The sequence below is a fragment of the Bos taurus genome, chromosome 10, assembly GCF_002263795.3.
Source record: "Bos taurus isolate L1 Dominette 01449 registration number 42190680 breed Hereford chromosome 10, ARS-UCD2.0, whole genome shotgun sequence".
In the NCBI taxonomy this organism is placed as follows: domain Eukaryota; kingdom Metazoa; phylum Chordata; class Mammalia; order Artiodactyla; family Bovidae; genus Bos; species Bos taurus.
The window spans coordinates 12,105,092-12,127,212 of record NC_037337.1 but is presented as its reverse complement, the minus strand read 5'-3'; the positions used below and the strand labels follow the sequence as shown (position 1 = coordinate 12,127,212).

At 35.3% G+C, this 22,121-nt stretch overlaps 1 protein-coding gene across 3 annotated transcripts in view; it reads left to right on the top strand.

Annotated features, from left to right (window-relative positions):
• CLPX (caseinolytic mitochondrial matrix peptidase chaperone subunit X) overlaps window positions 1-22,121 on the top strand; it is a 36,931-nt gene that overhangs the window by 2,272 nt on the left and 12,538 nt on the right. For 2 of the 3 annotated variants that reach the window (XM_059890762.1, XM_024997904.2), the window contains exons 2-10: window positions 4,684-4,844; window positions 6,200-6,317; window positions 11,154-11,308; window positions 14,038-14,197; window positions 15,578-15,619; window positions 18,698-18,874; window positions 19,014-19,178; window positions 20,000-20,088; window positions 21,048-21,212. In XM_059890762.1, the coding sequence (XP_059746745.1) occupies window positions 4,684-4,844; window positions 6,200-6,317; window positions 11,154-11,308; window positions 14,038-14,197; window positions 15,578-15,619; window positions 18,698-18,874; window positions 19,014-19,178; window positions 20,000-20,088; window positions 21,048-21,212 (1,232 nt within the window). The remainder of the gene's footprint in view (window positions 1-4,683; window positions 4,845-6,199; window positions 6,318-11,153; window positions 11,309-14,037; window positions 14,198-15,577; window positions 15,620-18,697; window positions 18,875-19,013; window positions 19,179-19,999; window positions 20,089-21,047; window positions 21,213-22,121) is intronic. The other variant, XM_024997905.2, reaches the window with a different exon arrangement.

The following is a 22,121-nucleotide window of genomic DNA, read 5'->3' as shown; positions in this document are numbered from 1 at the left end:
TGTTATACTTTAAAAACTTTACATGGTAGTTTGAAAAATTACTTAATTGTCGTACTAGACACTGGATCTGTTTTCTTTTCCTGTTGGGCTATATGTATCCAATTTAATATTTTCTTCACTGTTCTCTTTGAATATGAAATGTATATTAAAGTAAAAATTTTAAATATTTTTTTTGCTCAGATTGCTGGTGTTTTCATTATTGGTGTATGTGTTTTTAAAATGTACCTTGCATATATAACAGTCAGTTTGCGTTCTAAGTATGTGCATTCAAAAATGTTTGATTCCATTTAAAAAATCCTCAGTGACGATACTTGGTCTGAATTTGGCTGTGAGAGTTGTGTGATTCTGTATAACTCTCTTGATTTCTGGATGCTTTCTGTTCTTGTCCATTGAAAGGGTGTCACCTCATAAGGTAAATGAAGATTTGAAGATGCTCAAACTTGTTGGTTGGCATCCATAATTCTCATGATAGTTACAAAATGTGCCTAACTTAATAGTTTTTAGCTAGATTTTAGTTCCCTCCCTATCTTGTGATTAAATCCGATACAAATTAAATAAGACAAAATGAATAAGTGATAGAACATCTTTATTTCCGGAATTACACACTATTTCCTAATCACTTCTCTTTTCTTGGGCGTGTTCACCTTCAGACCAGTAGATTAGTAACATTAGTGAAAACCTGTCAAATATTTTTAAATTTGAGGAAAGCTATTATAGGAGTCATGTTATTTTTCTTTATTAATAAGTATTCTATTAAAAAGTATTCAGAATTCCTGAAGTAATAACTTGGACATAAAGTAAAAAGTTGAGATTATTAAAAGCAGTAAGTATCTACCAAATTGTGAGCATCGTGAGTGTTTGTTGAATTTTGTTTCCAATTTGTGTTAGGGGTCAGGTGTTTAAGAGAGCATCTGACTTGATTTGCCATTTCATAAGTTGTTAAACACTTAAATATGTCACTACAAATAGCTAGTTTTAAATTTTCATTAGTTCTTTCACTCTGTTTCTAAATTGCAAATTAAAGATCAGTTTATCTTTTAAGCTGAATCATTGGTGTTATTTTGGAGAATGCTTAGTTTAAGATTGAATATAGGAAGTATTTAGAAATTGAATAAAATATTCTCCTGTTCTTAAAAGCCCTAAAATTTTTATCCCTTATTCTAATATATAGTTTTTAAAAAACAGCTGCTCTGAAACTCAAAACTTTATCTTTATGACAGAAGTTTGTAAGTGGTTTAACTTTTAACTGTCTTCTGTCATTACTGCCAAGTAGTCTTTTGAAATATACTTCACATAAATACTTCCCCTTGTTTGGCTTTTAGATGTTCTTCACCTGGGTTCACAGGCTTCCAAAAGGCCCAGGGATAAAATTCAGAGGTTCTTTGAACTTCATTTTCAGTAGTGTCTGAGAGAAATGTAGCATTTCCTTCAGTTATAAATATAGGCAAGAAACTAGTAGTAGTATTAGCAATACCTGTGGAATTGTCACCATTCTAAATCACAGATGTTTTCGTTTCACATTACATTCCTGATAGCCCAAAATATTGTTTACACTTTCCACCACTTTGAAATCATGGTTATTTTAAAAGCTGTTAGATCTTGTTTAATTTTGTTAAGAAGCATATTTTAACTACTTCATATTTTAACTACTACATATATTAACTACTTCAGGATGATTGGGTTCTTATATATTTTATTCTGTACATTTAAAAATGTTCTGAATAGGCTTCACCAGTGAGCCAGAGGACAAAAAAAAGGGTTAACAATTCCTGATTGGCTTGCTGCGGTGCTTTCTGTGAAGATGTTACATGATTGGTGAATGACTGGTCATTTACATTGTTTTGTACAGTGGTTTTAAAAAGTGTGGTCCTCAAACCAGCAGCATAGGCATCATCTGGGAACTTGTTAGAAATGCATTCTTGGGTCCCGCCTCACACTCTGTCAATCAGAACTAGGGAAGATCCCCTGCACTCTATGGTTTAACAAGCCCTCCAGGTGATTCTAATGCATGCCCAAGTTTGGGAACCAGTGGTTTAGTATTTATAGCATCATGTTGGTGTAGCCCTTAGATTATAGAATGTTAAAACACCACTTCAGTACCATACTATCAGGGCCAGCAAAGAAGTTCTTAAATTTAGAGGTCTAAATGACATGAACATGTTTTTTAAATTGTATTTTCTGTGGTGACTGTGTAGTTTGGTTTCATATGTTACCTTATAAGTTATTTAAAGTGAAGGACTTATTTTTCTTTCTATTCAAGTAGATTTTAAAAGAATCATGTTCATTTTTTATTTCTCTTAAATTCCCACAGATAATTTCCTTTCAGCTTATTTTCTAATAGTATTAGATACTGTACATTGTTAAATGCTATTTTAAAAGATATAAGTGGAAAATATACACTGTAAGTGAAACTTCAGGTATAAATTTTGTTCTAAACATCTGAGTACAAATATAACATCCAAATACAAATATAAAGGTTGTTATAATTGTAGTTTTCTTTGTGAATACATCATAAAAGTTCAGTTAAAAATTATACTTGTTGCATAGATTATAGTAAATTATTGTGTTATGCTGTCTTTCATTTAATGAATGTTCTCAAGCACACACAAAATAGAACACTGAACCCCCAGATACCCATCACCCAGCCCCAAGGTACATTCAGCTTTCTGCATTCTTGATTTCATCTATCCCTCTTCCCCACAACTTTGTCTAAACTTGCTTTTTAGAGGGACATAGTCTTCTTGCCTGGAGAAGGCAATGGCACCCCACTCAAGCACTCTTGCCTGGAAACTCCCATGGATGGAGGAGCCTGGTAGGCTGCAGTCCATGGGGTCTTTAAGAGTCAGACACGACTGAGCGACTTCACTTTGACTTTTCACTTTCATGCATTGGAGAAGGAAATGGCAACCCACTCCAGTGTTCCTGCCTGGAGAATCCCAGGGACGGGGGAGCCTGGTGGGCTGCCGTCTATGGGTTCGCACAGAGTCGGACACGACTGAAGCGACTTAGCAGCAGCAGCAGCAGTCTTCTTGCCTATAGAAACCTGTGAACGGAGGAGCCTGGTGGGCTGCTGTCTGTAGGATGATGCAGAGTCAGACACGACTGACGCAACTTAGCATGCATGCATGCACTAGAGAAGGAAATGGCAACCCACTCCAGTATTCTCGCCTGGAGAATCCCAGGGACAGAGGAGCCTGGTGGGCTGCCGTCTATGGGGTCGCACAGAGTCAGATACGACTGAAGCAACTTAGCAGCAGCAGCAGCAGTCTTTAAATCATACTATGTCCTTGAAAAAACATTAATGTTTAGCTTAAATTTCATAAACTGTATTTAACAAGAGTCAGTTCAGTTCAGTCACTCAGTCGTGTCTGATTCTTTGCAACCCCATGGGACTGCAGCACACCAGGCCTCCCTGTCCATCACCAACTCCTGGAGTTTACTCAAACTCATGTCTTTTGAGTCATCACTGACTCAATGGCATCACCAACGAGAGAGTAATGGCTAACATAATTTATTGCAAAACATGGAAATGTTACACTTGAGAAAATTTGAAATGTCTTAAAAATGTTAATTATAAGGAATGCATCAAATTTTTTTTTTCCTCAATATCCAAGCTTAATAGTGTTAAGCAAAAGTTTATACTTTTGGGGTTAGGGACTGGGGTGTCATAATCCTTTTTTAGTGTTCTTTGTGAATTTATATAGAAATAAAATTTTTTTCCTCTTTGTATCTTTGCTGAGTAATTTGGTGGGTTCATTTTTGTGCTTTGTGAAACTGGAGATGGCATGGTGATAAGTTATTCAGTATAAAAGGAGTTGGAAAATGGGAGAGAGTTGTTAATAAAACAGTTACATAACTAAGCAATTGTTTTGGAATTGTTTTAACTACATAATTTTAAACCAGTTTTTGCATTTGAATACAACATATACATGTGTATATCTTTAAAAAAGCCCTAACAGGTGTAGAAACTAAATCCTGAGTTGTGAATTGTGCAGGGAATAAAATGAGGGAGGCAAAATCAGTTTCTTAAGTTTAAGTGTTCACCACCACCACCGCCACCGGCCTCACCCCCAAAGTTTAATCACCTCCTAATAGCAGTCTGGGAAACTTGCTTCATGGCCAATGTACATTATTAGCTTTTGCAAGATTCTAAGTAGCTCTAGGGTATTGAGGTCTGTGGAATTTTGTTTAACTTATGACCATTAATTTTCTTGTGTAGGGAGCAGTCTTTTAAGGACCAACTTGGGAAATACTGCCTCACAATATGGAGTATGGCTCTTTTGCCAATGACTATAATTTATTTGGGAGTTTATTTTGTGTTTATATGCAGAGAAGCAGGAGTCAGCAAACAGTGATCCCATAGAACAGATCCAGACACCTATTTATTTACATTGTGTTTGTTCTTGTTGGTAGATATAAGACATATAACAATATAGAACATAAATGCCCTTGTTCCCCTTTCACACTTTGAAAGGGCCATTAATTGTTGTCTCTGGTCTTTCCTCACTTCCAAAGCACAGGTCTGGCCAGTTTTTGAGGATGGTGTCACCAGTTTGTACTATTGCTGTGAAAACTAACTTTTTCAACTTTCTTAATGCTTTAGGGATTTTTGTTTCCAGAGGATTTATTGAAGGTGTGTTAATATTTGATGTGTAGACCAAACAAATTTCATTGTATTTTCAGGTATTTCTTGTAGTCGTATTCATATACCAGTTTTAGGAAGGCTTGGGACCTTTGAAACTCAGCTTCTACGAAGAGCTCCTTTTAGAGCTTTTACAGAAACACCAGCATACTTTGCCTCAAGAGATGGGATAAGTAAAGATGGCTCTGGAGATGGAAATAAGGTATTTTATCTTTATTGGCATTTATATACATATTTGAGTTCCCTCATTTAAACAAATATAATAGTACTCTGTATTTCATTGGTTATATGTTTTCATTGTTTGGTTGCTAAGTTGTATCCTACTCTTTGTGACCCAATGGACTGCAGCCCACCAGGTGACTCTGTCCTGTATTTCCCAGGCAAGAATACTGGAGTGAGTTGCCATTCTCTTCTCTAGGGGATCTGCCCTACCCAGGGATCAAACCTGTGTCTCCTGCATTGCAGGCAGATTCCTTACTGCTGAGTCAGCAGGGAAGCCCATGTTTTCTGTAGGAAATATAAAATGATGTGAAGAATTTTATGTATTTTTATTTTGTGTATCAGCCTGAACCTTAACATTATTTGATAAGCATTTCATTGGTAAGCAGTAATTAAAATTTCTAACACACCAACACAGTAAAGAAGCTTCATTAAATAATTTATGTAGTCAGTCTGATGGTTGGTTGGATTAAGAATAGCCATCCTTTTCTGTTTCTACACAGCTCTTAAACTCATGATAATATAAACCTTACCTCATCCTCTACCTAAAAATCTTGGATATCTGTATGACTTAATGGTGGGCTACTCTGTAGCTCATTTGAAAAGACCCTGATGCTGGGCAAGATTGAAGGCAGGGGGAGAAGGGGACGACAGAGGATGAGATGGTTGGATGGCATTACCGATTCAATGGACATGACTTTGAGTAAGCTCCGGGAGTTGGTGATGGACAGGGAGGCCTGGCGTGCTGCAGTCCATGGGGTCGCAAAGAGTCAGACACGACTGAGTGACTTAACTGAACTGAACTCTGTAGCTAGGAAGTAGATGATTGGTAACTTTATTAAGTCAGTGAATAATCATGTTTTTTATTATGCAAATTTGGCTAACACTTGAGTTATTAATATGTATGAGACAAAATGCTAGGTGTTTTCATATACACACTTAATCCTAACAATGCCCCTCTAAAGTAGGTGAAATTATCCCTCCCCCTTTTTTTTAGAGATGACAGAAGTTAGATTTAAGAAAGTTGAGTCACTACTTGTCATGGTAATAACTCTCAATTCAATTTCATAGTAAGTTTTTTAGTAAGTAAGTAGTTACTAATGCTTATTGATATTTTTTTCCTCTAGTATTTACTGTCATTGAAAAAAAGCTAATTATTATACATGCTGGATCATACCATGTAAAGAAGGGAAACAGTAATTGTTTTTACTAGAACTGGTTTTTTTAATAAGATTAATTACAAACAATATAAACATAAATTTAAATACAAACTTAAGTTACATGGTGGTTGCCTGAAAGTAATAATTGACACTTTTTCTTTTCTTGCACAAACATTAGAAATCAGCAAGTGAGGGAAGCAGTAAGAAATCAGGCTCTGGGAATTCTGGGAAAGGTGGAAACCAGCTTCGTTGTCCTAAATGTGGCGACTTATGCACACACGTAGAGACCTTCGTGTGTAAGTATACTTCTTCTGTTCTTCTTTTTCCCTGCCTTTTCTGTAAATCATTAATTGCCCCGAAATATATACATTATACCTTACATACATCAGAATTATTGTTTTCCTGAACTTACAATAGTCTCTCTTATAGTCACCAGATACTAAAAATCTCCTGGACTAGTAATGCTTTGAACTATTATGGTATAAGATAATTTAAGAAAACTCTTTGCTTATTTGTTTTGCTTGTGTGTGTTAGTCACTTAGTCATGTCCAGCTCTTTGCGACCCTGTGGACTGTAGCCCACTAGGCTTCTCTGTCCATGAAATTCTCCAGGTAAGAATACTGGAGTGAGTTGGCATTCCCTTCTCCAGGGGATTGTCCTGACCCAGGGATCAAACCTGGGTCTCCTGCATTGCAGGTAATTCTTTACCATCTGAGCCACCCGGCAATTTTAATTGATAAACAATTCTTAATGGTTAAGCTGTGTTGAGACGAGCCCCGAGAGGCAGGCTATATGCTTAGGAGTGGAATGGCTTGGTGAGGTGGTAACTGTTTAGCTTTTTAAGGGACTGCTGTAGATGTTGCTAACACGGTATAAGGGCTTCCCTGGTAGCTCAGCTGGTAAAGAATCTGCCTGCAATGTGGGAGACCCCAGTTCTATTCCTGGGTCAGGAAGATCCCCTGAGGAGGGGCTAGGGTACCCACTCCTGTATTCTTGGGCTTCCCTGGTCGTTCAGATGGAGAAGAATCGGCTTGGAACATGGGAGACGCAGGTTTTATCCCTGTGTTGAGACGATCCCCTGGAGAAGGGAATGGCAACCCGCTCCAGTATTCTTACCTGGAGAACCTCCATGGACAGAGGAGCCTGATGGACTACAGTCTGTGTGGTCACAAAGAGTTGGACACGACTGAGCAACTAAGCACAGTGCAGCACATAGATGTTGTACCATTTATAGCCCCACTAACAAGGTAGGTATAAGGGTTCTAATTTCTTTACATCCTCAACATTTGTGTCTTTTTTAAAATTATAGCCATCATAGGAATAGAAAGTGGGATTAATATCTCATCATGGTTGTGATCTGCATTTCCTTAATGACTAGATGTTAAATATCTTTTCATGTGCTTATTGACCATTTGTATGTCTTCTTTGGAGAAGACTAAAGTTTCTGTCCATTTTTAGCTTGAGTTATCTTTTTCTTTCTTTTTCTTTTTTTTGTGTGTGGGGGTTGTCTGTTTATTGTTGAGGTGGAAGATTTATTTATTCTGAATACTGGACCCTTATCTAGATTCGTGATTTGTAAATATTTTTCTTATCCTATGGGTAGTTCTTTATTTTTAAATGCTATATAGGAGTCAGTTAACTTTTACTATAAAGACCGAATAGTAAATATTTTAGACTTTATGGGCCATATGGTCTCTGTTGTGACTTTTCTCCTTTGTTGTTACTGTGAGAAAGCAGCCATAGACAGTGTAAAGGAGTGAAATCGGCTGTGTTCCAATGAAGTTTTGTGTATGACACTGAAATTTGAATTTCATTAACTTTCATTGTCATTTTTTTTAATGTAAAAGCTGTTCTTAGCTCTTTGATCTTCCTGTACATATTTCATCTCACAAACATGTTTATAGTGATTTTTATGTTTTCTTATAGTGGTATTACTGTTGCTTGACTGACTTTGTTGAAATAAAATACCATTTCTGTCAGTCCCATTATGAGTATTTAGAAAATCATCAGAAATTAAAATAATATCTAAGATTGTTGATTATAAGTATATGTATTTTTTCTTTGCCCTTTTTTTCCCCTTTTAAAACATAACTTTATGAATAGTGTCCCTAGTTTTATTTAAGGTAGAGCCTTTAGTTATGGGGTTTTTTATTTTGGGCTTTTCTTGGGATTTTTAAAAAATTTCTTTCTTATTTAACTTAAGGGGGAAATTGAGGGATAATTTATATACAGAAAAGGAAAGAAAATGCATGGATTCTGAATGTACAGTGTGATGGATATACATACCAGTATTTGCAGCACCCCAGAAGGCTCCCTCTGGAGAAGGCAATGGCACCCCACTCCAGTACTCTTGCCTGGAGAATCCCACGAATGGAGGGGCCTGTTAGGCTGTAGTCCATGGTGTCGCCAAGAGTTGGATACGACTGAGTGACTTCACTTTGACTTTTCACTTTCATGCATTGGAGAAGGAAATGGCAACCCACTCCAGTGTTCTTGCCTGGAGAATCCCGGGGACGGGGGAGCCTGGTGGGCTGCCGTCTATGGGTTCGCACAGAGTCGGACACGACTGAAGCGACTTAGCAGCAGCAGCAGCAGCAGAAGGCTCCCTCATGTTCTTTCGCAGTCGCTAACAAGAGATTGGTTTTGCCTGTTTTTGTATTTCATTTAAACAGAATCATACTGCATGTTCCCTTGCTCTTGGATGGAGCTTTTAGTTTTTATTTTTATGTATATAATACTTTTTGAAGGCTTACTGTAATTACGTGTCTCATAGAGTGAGGATAAACTTTTATGCAGTGGTTTGGAGATTTTATGTTTGACCCTGAAACTTTTTCAGAATTATGAAGAACTTTCATTTAAACACATATCCTGAAAAAGTTTTTACTAAGGTAATCTTTCTTCTGTTGTTGATATACTATACAAGCATGTTTATTGGCATCAGTATTCTGTTTGTAAAGGAATGTAGAATATCTGTAGTAATCATTTAAAGTAAGGAGGTTTATTTATCCCTTGAAAATTTAACAAAATCAGATTTTGCCCCTTGTTTTTAGGAATAAAAAATATGCATTGCAATGTTTGTTTACTTGTTTTTCTGAAATAGCATTTTGATAAGTTGAACCTGGATATATGTTGAAGGTGTTTCAGTGTGAAACAGTACTGCAAATATTCAGGTAGAATTTGAGCAACCCTTCAAAGAGGAATGAGGAGTAAGCAAAGAGGAATGTTTTTGTCACTTTTCTCTTTCCCTTTGACCTAATTTCTTCAGAGAAATATTTTGTTCTTGTGTTCTCAGGCCAGATTTTCCGGTGACACAGCCTGAACTAGATTAGAGGCTTCCCTGCCCTTTAATCCTTGCCCTGTTTACTACCATCAGTAACAATTATAAACTGGTGCCTGGTCATAACATAAAGCCACTGTCTTTTCCATTGATGGGAATTGGTGATAATGAATTTTGACTTGTGTTAATCAAAAGTACTTGAAATAGCTTGGTCTTTTACTTTAGGGAAGCCTTATTAGGTGATTGATAAATGGAATACACAAGTGATCCCTTATCTACTTTAAAATTTGTGGCTAGAATTTGTCCAGAATGTATATTTTTTATTGTCTTTTTGTTTAAGAGCAGATATGTAAAAATTAAATTGGTTGAATTAATAATTAAATTTATTTTTAAAATGTGGAATTGTCTATTTTTTTTAAACTTCGATTATTTTGTGAAGATTGAGGTGTGCTTGCCAGTCAGTGCAGTTTTTTTTTAATATGTGGATAAGCAGTTATAATATTCCCAAAGGCAGAGATTCCCGTAGTTTTAAAAATCATTTTTCTTTCCTTTTTCACCTGTTTAGTTAGGTTACACAAACATAACACAAAAATATATTACTAGACCTACCAACATGTAACTAATTCCTGTGTATATTTTGCTCTGAATCTGTTAATAGTCTGTATAGGATTCTCTACCATGCTGCTTTCTGAGGTTCTTGGTTACCATTAGTGGAATTAGGCTTGGAGAAGATTAAGAATATGTGCCTGTATCCTAAAAGAGAGAAAAGAGGAAATCACTTTTGTTTTAAACACAAGATACCTATAGCTGATGCCTTGGAATTGAGAAACCCGTTTCATCTTCACTTTAACTGCCCTGTGCTGTTTCCAAAAGCTGTATGATTATATTTTGTTAGTTTCTTAGGTTTTTTTTTTTTAATATTTATTTATTTGACTGTGTTGGGTCTTAGTTGCAGCATATGGGATCTGTGTTGCAGCATATGGGATCTTGCATTGTTCATGGACTCTCCGGTTGTGGTGCATGGGCTTAGTTTCTCCATGACTGTGGGATTTTACTTCCCTGACCAGGGATTGAGCCTGTGTCCCCTGCATTGCAAGGCAGATTCTTAGCCCCTGGACCACGAGGGAAGTCCCAGTTTCTTAGTGGTTTTTAGGTCAAAGAAATAGGAATTAGTGGAATAAAGATAATAAGAAAGGTATAAAATAATTTTATATATTTACCAAGTCAAGGTCTTAGAAATGCTCACAGGTTTGAAAAGAACCTTAAGTATATATATATTTTACATTTTTTAGGGATTAAAATGGATTTTTGTCTTTCAACTTTTGTGTATTTGTAATTTTTTGTAGTAAAATGTTAATTTTATTACAGATTAATTTATTTGTACTTTACTTTTTTCCCACAGTTTATTCATTCTCATATTTGAATAAAATAATTACTTAATATAGTGGTAGTTTTTAAAATTAACTTGAGGGCAAATTCCCTGGTAATGGTTAGATGACACCTCGCTTTCACTGCCAAGGGTCCGGGTTCAGTCCTTTGGGGAACTAAGATCTCGGGAACTGTGCAGTGTACCCCAGCCCACCCCCAAAAGAAAAATCCAAAACTTTAGTGAATGGAGAAATTGAAAGAATCTCAATCAATCTTTTCTCTAGATAAAATCTGTCACACCTAGCTGAAATGAATAGAATGTAGTTTACTGAACTCATATTTATCATCTATTTTAAGTACAAATTAGGCTGGCTGTTGAGGCTAGTGGAGTGAACTACAAGATTTTCGTCAAGTACGTAGGTTTCAATTTTCAACGAGTCTTTAAAGTTAAATAGTATTTGAATTATTTTTCTGTGTCCTTCTACAGCATCCACCCGCTTTGTGAAGTGTGAAAAATGTCATCATTTTTTTGTTGTGTTATCAGAAGCAGACTCAAAGAAAAGCATAATTAAAGAACCTGAATCAGCAGCAGAAGCTGTAAAATTGGCATTCCAACAGAAACCACCTCCTCCCCCCAAGAAGGTATAAGTCCTCGCTCAGTATTATAAACATTTTATCTTGAAAACATTTCACTGCTTCCCCTCTCTCCAGTTTATATTGAATCTTAATACTAGTATCTAAACAAGTTTTGTAAGTTCTTTATAATATAGGCTGTGTCTGGCTGAATTGTTACTGATAGTTGATACTTGAAATTTAGGTATGGGGTCCACAGCTGTTTTCCCATATCATGATTACTGTGTTCATAGCAATGAAATACAGCTGATGATTATTAGTGTTAATACTAAGTTAATCTAAAATGATATCCTTAAAATAGAACAGCTGGGGATTTGTTTTTGTTTGGATCCCTAAATAACAGCAGCCTGCAGTTTTTCCCTCTTAAATTAATCTACTTTATTAGAGGTGAAACAGCCTCAGGCTAACAATAGAAGCAAGTATTTTTTCATGACCAATGTGCCAGGGCACTTCTGTGCAACACTGTGCCTTTTGTGGTGTCAGCTCTTTCTTGAAGCCTCAGGTGGATTGTGATTTAGCCATGTGAGACACAGCAGAGTACACCACCAGCTTCACTGGGTGCTTGGCGTGTGCTTTCTGAGAAGGAGGAGCCCTGCTTCTGGGCTGTGTTATTATCTCTGGCCATCTCAGGTGGTGTTTGCACACTTGTTATTTCTCACCCTCTGCTTTTTTTTGACTGTTTAGATACCAGTGCATTTGTTTCTGCAAATGTGCTAAATCGTGGGTGTAATTCATGAAGAATGATGATTTTTAAAAACCATAACAACATATATATGGTCAACCATTACAGAATTTGTTATGTAAAAATAAATAAAGTAATGGAAACTACAGGTGTTAAGCTTTACGTTCCTCACTAATTTGTATAGACTTCAGAATCTGAGTTGGAGTTCTAGAGAATAAAGTTCTATAAAATAACTCTTTTCAGGAGTTGGTGAATATTAGCAATTAACTTCTGTTAACTAAAAGCTGAAAGAATTTACCCTAGGTGCTAAGCCATTGCAAATAACCAAATTTCATATAGAGCTTTAGTTTCTACCAAGAATAAGAGTTTTAGATTGCCATTTAGATAAATGCATAGCTTTAAAGTTAATATCTGAGAAAAAGCTAAATGTTTGTGAGTATTAAAGCACATTGATATAGGTGGTATAATGATTTTTGAGTATATAATGCCTATTTTATTCTTAAAAAATTTTAAAGAGATAGGAATACCACACCACCTTACCTGCCTCCTGAGAAATCTGTATGCAGATCAAGAAGCAACAGTTAGAACTGGACATGGAACAACAGACTGGTTCCAAATTGGGAAAGGAGCACATCACGGCTGAATATTGTCACCCTGCTTATTTAACTTATATGCAGAGTATATCATGTGAAATGCCAAGCTGGATGAAACAAAAGCTGGAATCAAGATTGTGGGAGAAATATCAATAACCTCAGATATGCAGATGATACTACCCTTACGGCAGAAAGCGAAGAAGAACTAAAGAGCCTCTTGATGAAAGTGAAAGAGGAGAGTGAAAAAGCTGGCTTAAAATACAACATTCAGAAAACTAAGATCATGGCATCTGGTCCCATCACTTCATAGCAAATAGATGGAGAAACAATGGAAACAGTGACAGACTTTATTTTCCTGGGCTCCAAAATCACTGCGAATGGTGACTGCAGCCATGAAATTGAAAGATGCTTGCTCCTTGCAAGAAAAGCTATGAGCAACCTAGACAGCATATTAAAAAGCAGAGAATTACTTTGCTGACAAAAGTCTGTCTAGTCAGAGCTGTGGTTTTTCCATTAGTCATGTATGGATGTGAGAGTTGGACTATAAAGAAAGCTGAGGACGGAAGAATTGATGCTTTTGAACTGTGGTGTTGGAGAAGACTCTTGAGAGTCCCTTGGACTGTAAGGAGATCCAACCAGTCCATCCTAAAGGAAATCAGTCCTGAATATTCATTGGAAGGACTGATGCTGAAGCTGAAGAACTGACTCATTGGAAAAGTCCCTGATGCTGGGAAAGATTGAGGGTAGGAGGAGAAGGGGACGACAGAGAATGAGATGATTAGATGGCATCACCCACTCAATGGACATGAGTTTGAGCAAGCTCCGGGAGCTGGTGACGGACAGGGAAACCTGGTGTGCTGTAGTCCATGGGGTTGCAAAGAGTTGGACATGACTGAGCGGCTGAACTGAACTGAATGCCTATTTTGAAAAAATTAGTTTTATAATGTAATCTTTGTGAAGAATATTATTCATATGATTGAAAGAGGTGTAAATTTTTTTAATTGATTTCATTAATGATAACAGCTTTAGACCCATGGTAGCAAGTATAGGTATTGTAATTGACTTTAATATTAAACTTTCAAAAATTAGGATCATTGGCATTGTTTATAGAACAGAAACTGGCATAGCACTGGAAAAGTATAGGAATACTTTGTTAAGCTAGAGAACAAATGAATGGTGTGTTGTATCTTTAAGATTTGGGGCCTCTGAAATTATTGCTGCATAATGTGTCATGCCCTTGGCATTTTGTTTTGAATGAGAGTCTTTGTTCAAATTTAAAACTGTAAGCAAGTGAGTTCAGCATGGTTAACTCCACACTTCCACTGCAGGGCACACAGGTTCCATCCGTGGTAGGCAAAGTTCTTTGTGCATGTGGTGCAGCCAAAAAGTGCTTGGTATTTAACTCGAACGTGTGTATATTGTGATGACTCACAGTAAATTGTTCATTTCTAACCATTTTTCAGATTTATAACTACCTCGACAAGTACGTTGTTGGCCAATCGTTTGCCAAGAAGGTGCTTTCAGTTGCTGTATACAATCATTACAAGAGAATATATAATAATATCCCAGCTAATCTGAGACAGCAGGCAGAAGTTGAGAAGCAGACATCATTAACACCTAGAGGTTAGTGTTTTGATAATTGACCAAAATAGAGATTACTGTGCTTAGAGGTAATCCTTATTTGCAACTCTTTGCTTTTGTCTTAAAATACTTTTAGTACAGTACGGCATTTTTCAAAATACAGTTTGCTTCCCGTTAGTGGTTCATGAAGTCATTCCAGTTCATTTCCAGCATTTAAAAAAGAGAGTTAATAAGTGTGAGTAGAAAATACCAGTCTGTTAACTTGTTAAGTATTATTTCTTAAAACTTTATTTTCAGGTATATGTGCTTAGGTTCTCGTGTACAAATTGAGACATCATTTTTGAGTTGTAGACTTCACCACAGGTAGTTCCTGTTCACTAGATCATTGCAGTGTTCTGTATACAACTCTTGAGTTCTTCTCTTTTGGGTTCAGGACACAGAATTTAATTTTCCTAAGTCAGAGATATATGGAAATGGTACCTCTTACAGAACATATTCAGCACTCTTTCCGTTTTGGCCTCCAATACACAGTGCAAGGTTCAGGGCAAATTTGTAAGTGATTCAAAGTATAATTCCTATTAATGATCGATTCTAATGACCAATATACTGTGTAATGTCAACTTATTATGGACAATGTATATGTTATATTAACAGAATGATTTTATTTAAAAAACTATGAATACAGTAAAATGTAAATAAGGGTTTCTTTTTTTTTGGCTAGGGAGCTGTAATTTTGGAGTTGTTCTACAGATATCTATTGTTTACATTCTTTTAGCTATGTTATAATTTTATGGAGTTTTGCTAAGTACTTTCAGCATTAAATTACTTTTAGTAGGCACTAATATATAATTTATTGCCTTAATGAAGACACTTGTTCACTGTTTGAACTTACTGCAAAATATTTACATAGTAGGATCAATTACTTTTTTAGAAAGTATAAATCATATTAACTGATGAAGGACCTGGAACCTTTATGACTTATAAGGTCCAAATATTGTTGTTTGGTCATGGAGCAAAATAATTTTTTCTGATTCCTTCAGTCAACAAATTAATAGTTAAACTCTTCTAGGTGCTGGAAAAGCAAATGGTTATATGGTCTTTATAATGAGGGATTTAAATTCTTATTGAAGACCTAAATTACTACATTTCTTTTCTTAAAATAGATAGCAACTTTGTATTTGATAAATGTGAATATTAGCAACTATACAGCCATCATTAAGCATGTTTGGGTTTGTTTTTTTTTTAATACAGAAAAGAGGTAGCATATAAATTCTTTCATAATTTATAGAAAGCCGAAAAAACATTAATGAACATATTCTTTATATTTGGAAGAGGGCAAGAAGTGGAATACTCCTTGTTTGTTCCCCTAAATTAAGCAAATATATAATATTTTCATGTTGCCATTTTCATCCTCTTTCTTAGAGTTAGAAATAAGAAGACGGGAGGATGAGTACAGATTTACAAGTAAGTGACCTCTCTTCAGGTCCTCCTCTGTAATCATTCTTCCTTTGTAGATTTACCTCAGTGAAGTTTGTCAGCACTAGTTGTGATAGATATGTACTTGTTTGTGTATTACTAAGAAAGGCATCGTATAGTATCTAAACCTGTTTGTTATACATGGCATATATAACTTTGAAACAGTTTTATAGCTAATTTGTGTAGTTAATAGATGTTGGGTTGTTTTAGATACTTGATTTTATCTTTTGTGATATTTCTTATAAAGAAATAAGTATTATATGTAGTTTTCCTCTATAAATCTAGATCTGCATATTAACAGAAGTTGTATTTTTTAAAATTTGTACCTTGAATGTTGTATCCTTTTTTTTTTTTCCTTAAAAAAAAGAATAAAAGTTGATCTGCCTGTAAGTGACAGATTTTAAGGGAGGTGTATTATCTTTCAGCTGCTCTTTGCCAGAAGCTACATTATTTTTTGGTGTTTATGAAACTTAGTGTAGGCTTACAAATTATGCATAACCTCCAGCTCACTATTGAGAGCTCTAGACTGCCCCTAAAAGCATCAGGGGGTCTGATGGAGGGTATGGAATGACCTCATAAACCAATGATAGTGGCCATTCTGATGTCTTGCACTCATTTCTTTGGAGGTGGAGATAGCTGCTACACAAAGAAAGGGTGAAGGTTCCAAAGTTACCATAAGAAGATTCATGTTGTCACAAAAGACAAAAAATAATAGATAAACCAGTGTGAACATTTTTCACTTAAAAGTTTGATAAGTTTACATTTGCCTTTGAACCAAACAATATTATACATCTAATATTTGAACATCAGAATATTGTACTGTATATTCAGGATGAACCATGAGAACATAATGAGTTCAGAAACTATGGCATAAAATGTATTACATGTAATAAAATATGCTGTTACTATATATTCATAATTTTGGGCAGATGGCTGGTGAAACTAGTATGAATTAGTAAAGTATCAGTGATTTAATACAAATGTTAACAAGTAATAGTATTTAAGGACGTAAGCAAAGTAATTTGTAATTACATATATTGATTGGCTTAGAAATTAATATTTTTAGAGCTTATGTAGAATTTACTTTCATGTATAATTTAGTCTTCTCCTAGGTGGGGTATTAGGTTCTAATGTTAGGACATTGGGCCAGAGTCATATATAATTAAAATATTCTTGGAAATTTCTTTGGAAATCAGATGTTAGAGATCAACATGTGTCTCTAACATTTTAAGACTGATGGTTTCTTCCCCTCATCATTGGAACATAAATTTTTCTGATGTTAAATACCAGGTGAACTAGTTGGCTTGCGTACGAGGGCTATGTTATACCCTATTGCTCCATACAACTAATTATTCTAGCCTGCTTACTCAATAGTCCTCATTGTAAAGGGCTGCTTAGGCAATAAGAGATGTGCACAGAGACTTAACTGAAAGAACAGAAGTGTTTTCTCCAGTTTACGCTGGGGCATATTTTCATAAATGTAATGACAAACATCATTTGTTCTGTACTATTTAAATGATTCCTCTTTTTTAAAAAACTTAAATCATAAAGTTGAATATATGTCATGTGATTCCACTGTAGGTAAAATGCTTCTTACAATTTTGTTCAAGTTACCTAAATCATCTTTTCCCCACTGGGCAGACCTGTTCTTCAGCCAAGCACCTCCTTATACTGTCACAATTCCTAACTAGATTTTGCTGAAATAAAAAAGTTTTTGTTTTTGTTTGGTAGGGGACAGCTAGCTAACTGAAGACTGCCTTTTTTTTTAACCTAATGTGAATTGCAATGAGGCATATCATTGTGAATTATTCACTGACCATTAACTCTCAAATGGTACAGTTTAATTAAATTCAAATATTTACTTAATGCCTATTATTTTTGGTGAAGAGAATAACCCTTTACCAAAGGATGTGATGTAAAGATAGTTTGAAAATGACAGCCAGATGGAACAGGATTTAAGTAGTATGTTTGCTGAACATCTGTCTGTTGGTTTGCTTAAAATAATAAAGCATTGGAAAATACTGATATTCTTAGAAACAAGCTACAACTAAATCTAGAAAATATAGACATATGATATGAGCCCAGGTACCTTAAATGCTGAGAGCCAGGAGCAATGTGGATATTTACAAATCTAGCTAGTTCAAAAGAGTATTGGGATTCTTTCCTTCAGCTGAGAGGGTGAGAATAAGATTTTTTAAAAAAGGGATCCAGCTGATAAAGTCTTAGTTCACCAGCACTATAATTCCCATATAATTTTTGTATGTCTGCTAAAGGAAATGCAGTGATCCAATTGAGATCCTGTAAAATCAGAAATTCAGGTAGGGCCAGGGATAATGAGTCTTACCATGCTTGGTTTCTCTGGTAGACTCACAGCATCATTTTTAAGTGTGGGAGAGATTGTAGTGTAATTCCCTAAGGAAGCAGGCTCAGTAAAGCCAAGTGACTTGCTGTATTCCTGTGATAGAGCTGAGACTGGAACCCAAGCTTTCTATTCCTCAGTACAGTGTTTTACCCTTTCTCTACAGCACTGTTTCTTTGCATTTGTACAAATATATGTACATATACCTTTGTCTTTCAGAGTGCCTCCAAATCAATTGCATTTTGTTCTTAAACCTCCAGTTATGTGTTTAACATTGATAGAAAAGGTGTTAGCCATTTTATAGATTAGGGCACAGAAACACAAAGTGTGTATGATGATATACCTCAGGATCATATAGTTCCTCAGAGGCAAAGAAAGGACCAAATTTCTGAAGCTTTCTGACTCCTGACACTGTTCTTCTTCTGTTAAACTGCCTTCTTTTCAGTAAAAGGATATTCTTCATATAAGTTTATATAAATAAGGAAGGTAAAAGAATACTTTCCTTTGCTTGAGGTTCTATGAATAATCATCATGTATTACATATTTGTCATTAGATAATTTGAGGCTTCCTTCCCTTTTAGGTAAGACAAAAAAATGTCAATATTATTTTTTTCTAAATAAGTAATTGGTTTTAGGTGTAAGGTTTTATTGGGCATTTTTTTCAAGTGAAAGCAAATGAAGCTCTAATACCTTTGGCATTTTTTCAGAGTTGCTTCAGATTGCTGGAATTAGTCCACATGGGAATGCTTTAGGAGCATCAGTGCAGCAACAGGTAAATCAACAAATACCTCAGGAAAAACGAGGAGGTGAAGTATTGGATTCTTCCCACGATGACATCAAACTTGAAAAGAGTAATATTTTGCTGCTTGGACCAACTGGGTCAGGTAAAAAACTTACTTAAAAATTTGCCACTCATTTAAGAAAATAGAATATAAATGACTCTGTAACCTGTGTCTTGTGACTGGGGGATTCTCACTCTTAAGAAGAAAACCTAAGGCCCGTTGTTACTGTTTCTGTTTATAGGTAAAACTCTTCTGGCACAAACTCTAGCTAAATGCCTTGATGTCCCTTTTGCTATCTGTGACTGTACCACTTTGACTCAGGCTGGATATGTAGGTGAAGATATTGAATCTGTGATTGCCAAGCTGCTCCAAGATGCCAATTATAATGTAGAAAAAGCACAACAAGGTATGTTTCAGCAAGTTTGTCTGTCCTCAGATACAGTCTGTTGAGGAAGCAGTCTAATAGCAAGAGATAATATATTTTTTGTTTTGAGTCAAAGAGTCAAATTCAATAACTATATAAAAGTAGCTATGTTTAAGTTTTCTAGCATACTGACTAAGGGCCACAAAGTTTGCTTTGTCTTATTGTCATAAGTTGGCAATATTACTAGAGTGAAAACAGGCCAAATTATTTATTCTATTCTGTTCTAACTTTCCTCCAGATTCCTGATGCTGAAATGAGTTGGGGGAGGGGAAAAAGACAAGTGCAAGAGAGTGCAAGATGTATATAGCAACATATTAACTTATCTACCTAGGGAGTGTCCTAGATGCTACATTTCTCCTTTCCTTCTGTATCCTCTCTCCTTGTTTACACGAAGAGCTTGACAGCTTCTTGTCTAAATTCTTTTAGGATAAGAATATAGATGGAAAAAATAAGCTGAAGTTTAGCTAGTACCAGCCTTTTGCTTTCACCCTGTACCTCTATCTCTGCTTCTTAGAATAAAGAACCTGAAAACATTAGTGGGATAGCTAACTATAATAGTCATAGAGAATTGGTAATCTTACCCAAGTGTTATTTTTACCCAAATGATGTAAGAATAAATTATAAAATGTTTACACAAAATGATGTGTGGAAAAGTTGGCAGTATATTTTTATTATATTAAACTATTGCATATGTTGTGTTAAAGATTAAATACCTTGCTCTCTAGCTACCTAGCCTTTTAAAGCTTAGGTTGTCTTGTATATATCTTTTTCATATTATAAATAGAATCCTCCTTAAATTATAGGAATTGTCTTTCTGGATGAAGTAGATAAGATTGGCAGTGTGCCAGGCATTCATCAGTTACGGGATGTAGGTGGAGAAGGCGTTCAGCAAGTAAGCAGTTGAATATTTTGTTCAAGCCCACTAAAAGGAAGGGAATACATCAGCCTCCCAAATATTGTACGTTTGGTTTCACATTCAATTAGATTCTGTTTTATTTCTCCCACTCTGAACTCCCCAGACTATTTAGTTCAGATCCTAAGAGAAACCTGTTGGCGATTTTAAATACCTAAATTACCTTTGTTAGGAAATTAAAGATATTTTAAAGAAGTAAATGAAATTTAATTTTTGTTGGCGTATTCCACAAAGACCCAGTTAAACATTTGTAAAGGATGCTTGAAGAAAGTTCTAACTAGGCATAAATGAACTATGTACATGTATTTTATTCTTTTCACTTAGTTAGAAGATAAAATAATGCTCTATTCCTTGTAGAGTCATAATTAAAGTCATAATGATCTATTGATTAACCTGACTTTTTTGGTAACTAATTATGACATAAACTACAGGGTAAGGAAAATTGCTTTTGTTTTTTGACCAGGACATAGAGAGCTCCAATCACACATATAAAATGTGCTAGATAATGTTTTTTTTGTGAAGACATTTCGAAATACAACTGTTCTCAAAGTTTAACACTAAAAGTAGAGTAGAATTTTAGTATAAAGACAAGGCTTCAAGTATTTTCAAATTTTGAATGTTCCCATGTGGTTAAATAGCATTTTATAGAGTCCTAATTCTGTCTTTATGTTAGAATTATGTCTTTACCATCAGAAACAACCTCTGAAGTTGATTGTTTTCTAAATGCATCAGGAGTCCTATACTATTCCAAATAAATTTATGAATAATTAAATATGATAGTATGTTAGATTTTCATGTTAGTTTTAGGAATGTGGAGGTGTTCTTCAGTTATGTTCATTGACCATACCCACATATTATTTTCCCCATTGAATCCCATTATCTAAAGTATAATAATACACTTATAAGATGATGCCATAAATCATTTTTTCTTTATTTAGGGCTTATTAAAACTATTGGAAGGCACGATAGTCAATGTTCCAGAAAAGAATTCCCGTAAGCTACGTGGAGAAACAGTACAAGTGGATACAACAAACATTCTGTTTGTTGCATCTGGTGCTTTCAATGGTTTGGACAGAATCATCAGCAGGAGGAAAAATGAAAAGGTAAGTTTTTCTGAATGGTTACTAGGAGAGCATTTGAAGTTAGAGGATAGACCCTCAGTTTCTAATCTTGTATCTGCTTTCTGCCAGTTAGGTGTTCTTAGAGTATACCAGAAATATATTCCTAGTTATTTTTTAAATTTCAGAGTAGTGATTTGGAAGATTTCTAAATATCATCTTTATATCGGCATTTTTAAAGTGTGACTTGATGATTTTGATTTTATATTCATCTGAGTTTTTTTTATTATTTGAGGTAACTGCGAAATCAGTAAAATTTCTACTCATTTCTCTTTCCCAGTAAAGAGCTTGTTTCCATTGCCTCTGCCCATAGAGTCTTCATAGATCACTGCTGACAATCACAAGTGGAGGAAAGGAGTTTGGAGGTTGAGGGAGGGTTGTGATCTCACCTAGTTTATAGATATTTCTTAAACATTCTTATAAGCCTTGATTTTAGCGGGAATTTATTTTTTCATAGCCTCAAGGTTCATGCCCAGTACCTACTTATGATAAAACATAATATCAGCATAGTGGCAAGAACCCCCAAAACATGCCTATTTTCCATGCTTTTGTGTTTTACATAATAGCCACAAATGATACCTTTTATATCATATGTTTAGGTTTCTATAATACCTAAATGAATGTATCATATTTCACCTCTTTTGTATATTGCCTGCTCTGTCTTCTTGGCCTTACATGTTTAGTAGCAGTTTACTTGAGTTTTTTAGTTTGGTATTAGTAGCTACTAAAGTAGCAGTTTAGTAGTAGTAAAAAAAAAAAATAGCTCTGCTAATGGAACAGTTGCCTGTGGTCATTCCTTTGCATAGCCTAGATGAGAAACCTCTTGTAAGGCTACCAGCTGAGCCATGTAGTGCTGTTACTTCTCAGCATCAGACCTTATTCAGCATGGATAAG